The sequence below is a fragment of the Lactuca saligna genome, chromosome 8, assembly GCF_052625555.1.
Source record: "Lactuca saligna cultivar CGN05327 chromosome 8, ASM5262555v1, whole genome shotgun sequence".
In the NCBI taxonomy this organism is placed as follows: Eukaryota; Viridiplantae; Streptophyta; class Magnoliopsida; order Asterales; family Asteraceae; genus Lactuca; species Lactuca saligna.
The window spans coordinates 51,599,072-51,601,789 of record NC_136424.1 but is presented as its reverse complement, the minus strand read 5'-3'; the positions used below and the strand labels follow the sequence as shown (position 1 = coordinate 51,601,789).

The window sequence follows — 2,718 nt, the reverse complement described above, 5'->3', positions numbered from 1 at the left end:
CTTAGGTGTTCCGGTAGAGTTAGAATGCGACCTGAGTTATATGGTTTCCATATTACAACATATGGTGATACGTTTATCAGTGATAGTACACTGGTAAATTTAGATGACCCATCTAACTACAAGGAAGCATTGGCAGACCCTGAGGTAGCCAAATGGCAAGAAGCAATGGACAACGAGATCAAGCCCATGTATGACAACGAAGTTTGGAATTTAGTTGATAATATACCAGGTCATAAGACAGTTGGTCGTAAATGGATCTTCAAGAAGAATACCGACAAGGATGGAAAGGTACACACTTTCAAGGCTCGACTGGTTGCGAAGAGTTTTACTCACACCCCAGGGGTTTACTATGATGAGACATTCTCACCAGTTGCTAAGATCAAATCTATTAGGATAAAGATCGCCATAAATTCATTTCATTACTACGAAATTTGGCAAATGGATCTCTAAACTGTTTTCCTTAATAGGAAGTTGGTTAATGATGTTTACATGAGTCAGTCACAGGGTTTTTGTTCTGACAAAGGGTCTGACAAAGGGTCTGAGTAAGGTCAAACACATTCAAAATTTGGTCCCAATAAAAGTGTTTTGTGACAACGATTTTTGTATAAAAAATTTGTTCCAATAAAAGTGTTTTCCCATGTCAAGACCTTCAAGCATTTTTGTTCTGAGTTCTTCTTTAGGGTTCTAGATTAGTTCTTACGAAAATGAGAGTGATTGTAGTAAGCTTTCAATTTAATAAAGTTTTGTTTCAGGTTTTTAAGTGTGATTGACACTGAACTTGTTATGTTAATTAGTCGATGAATTGGTAGATGGCGCCGATATCATTTGATATTATAAGTAAGTCACGGAAGAGTATATATATATATATATATATATATATATATATATATATATATATATATATATATATATATATATATATATATATATATATATATATATATATATATATATATATATATATGTTTGTATGTTTGATATAGTGGCCGTAATTCCTTCAAGGTTTTTCCATAATAAAATATCTGTTGAATTAATAACTTAATAGTTGATAAGAAGCTTCAAAAGTAACAATGCTTTCACACATGAAACAAAAAGTGCACCTATAGGCTGCTTATTTAATTAGCTACAAGATTTTGAAGCTTGTTGACTTGGGTAGTTCAAACCAATTATATGGGGCGGAGATAGACACCGATGGCATGGAGGTAGTCGCTAGAACGCCCATAGAAACCTGCAAAGCTTGCTTTTGAAATTGGTAGCGAGAAATGAGTCCCGTTTTCCCTACCAAATGGTCCAAACTTGTTTACATCAGTTGCAAAAGATAGCGATGTCACAACAATCTTCCCATCAAACCATCCAACAGTTCCGCTAATCTCGTTCAACTCCTCAACATCATTGTCGATGTGAACCTGCATGTCATAAATTTGAATTGATTATTTTCAACTATTCAAAAAGATGTTGCTATTCATTAACCCCATTATTAGATAGACACCCCGTTTTATTCCAACTTGATTTAAAAATATATATATATGGTACTTAAGCTACGTACCTCGGTATAATCACCACCATAACCGCCAAACCTTTGTGAATGGAGGTGATTACCATCATCATCTAGGCTAACGAATCCGATGGAATCAATAACTTCTCCATGGTTGATGAATATCTTTGTGATCTTTCCCTCAGCTTTGAATGACCAGTTTTCTCCATCTGATCCTCCCCATGGTCCGATTAGCGCTATCTTTTTCTGCAATAAACAGATTAAACATTACACTATTTATTGTAGATAAAACTAATCACTAATTTGGAAGAAATTGACGAGTAATGGAAGAGAACATACCATTTTCAGAGAATAGTGAACTGAATTGGTATTCGATTTGATGGGTTGTATGTATATATAGGGATTTTAAAGGAGTGTTTATCCGATTTGAATTTGAATTTTATTGCTTAGTTAACAGGTGTAAGCTATGAATGAAAAGTGTTTGAGTTTGGTGATGGATTGTGTGAGTTATTTTTGGAGGTTGGTGACGGTGCATGCAACCAATTAGATTCTCTGACCGACCACCATTTTCCTTACATGATAAGTCTTTCTTTATATATATATATATATATATATATATATATATATATATATATATATATATATATATATATATATATATATATATATATATATATATATATATATATATATATATATATATAAGGGAGGGTTTAATTGAGAAAAAAAAATGTTGATAATGAGGAATCATTCTCAGCCACTCATTTATTTTTGCTGCAAAGCCTCCAACGTACCAGCGAAAATGAGAAATGAATAGACATGTGTTTTCCCACGAAACCTATTTCCTTAAACTATTTTAATCATTACCTTAATATATACAAAAACATAGTTTTTTCGTTTTTTTATAAATTTTTAGAAGTTATTTTTATCAAAAAATGATTTTAAATATACCAAAATTTATGTTTTTTTTTATTCTCTACAAATAGACATATATATTGATATAGTTTTAAGATTAAATAAAAAAATTATTTTTTTTATATTTTCAGATATCATTATTCATAAGTGAATAAAAATGTATTAGTTTTATTACAATACATTCATTATTCACTTATGAATAAAAAATATGATTTTTTTTACAATTTAAGTATCATTCATATATGAATAAAGGATATAATAAACATAGTATACTTATATCTTAGTATTTGACGATGCATTCACCTGTG

At 30.7% G+C, this 2,718-nt stretch overlaps 1 protein-coding gene across 1 annotated transcript; it reads right to left on the bottom strand.

Annotated features, from left to right (window-relative positions):
* Positions 1-992: 992 nt before the first annotated feature.
* Positions 993-1,940, bottom strand: LOC145012149 (mannose/glucose-specific lectin-like). The gene is made up of 3 exons (XM_078970927.1): positions 1,835-1,940; positions 1,547-1,741; positions 993-1,406 (listed from the first exon to the last, which is right to left on the bottom strand). The coding sequence occupies exons 1-3, from the start codon at positions 1,835-1,837 to the stop codon at positions 1,167-1,169; spliced, it is 438 nt and encodes a 145-aa protein (XP_078827053.1). The 5' UTR covers positions 1,838-1,940; the 3' UTR covers positions 993-1,166.
* Positions 1,941-2,718: the final 778 nt, after the last annotated feature.

Bases quoted from the DNA above. Each gene is read 5' to 3' on its own strand.
- LOC145012149 (XM_078970927.1), bottom strand. The intron at 1,407-1,546 runs GTACGTAGCTTA...TATGACATGCAG, and splicing joins ATGGTGGTGATTATACCGAG to GTTCACATCGACAATGATGT.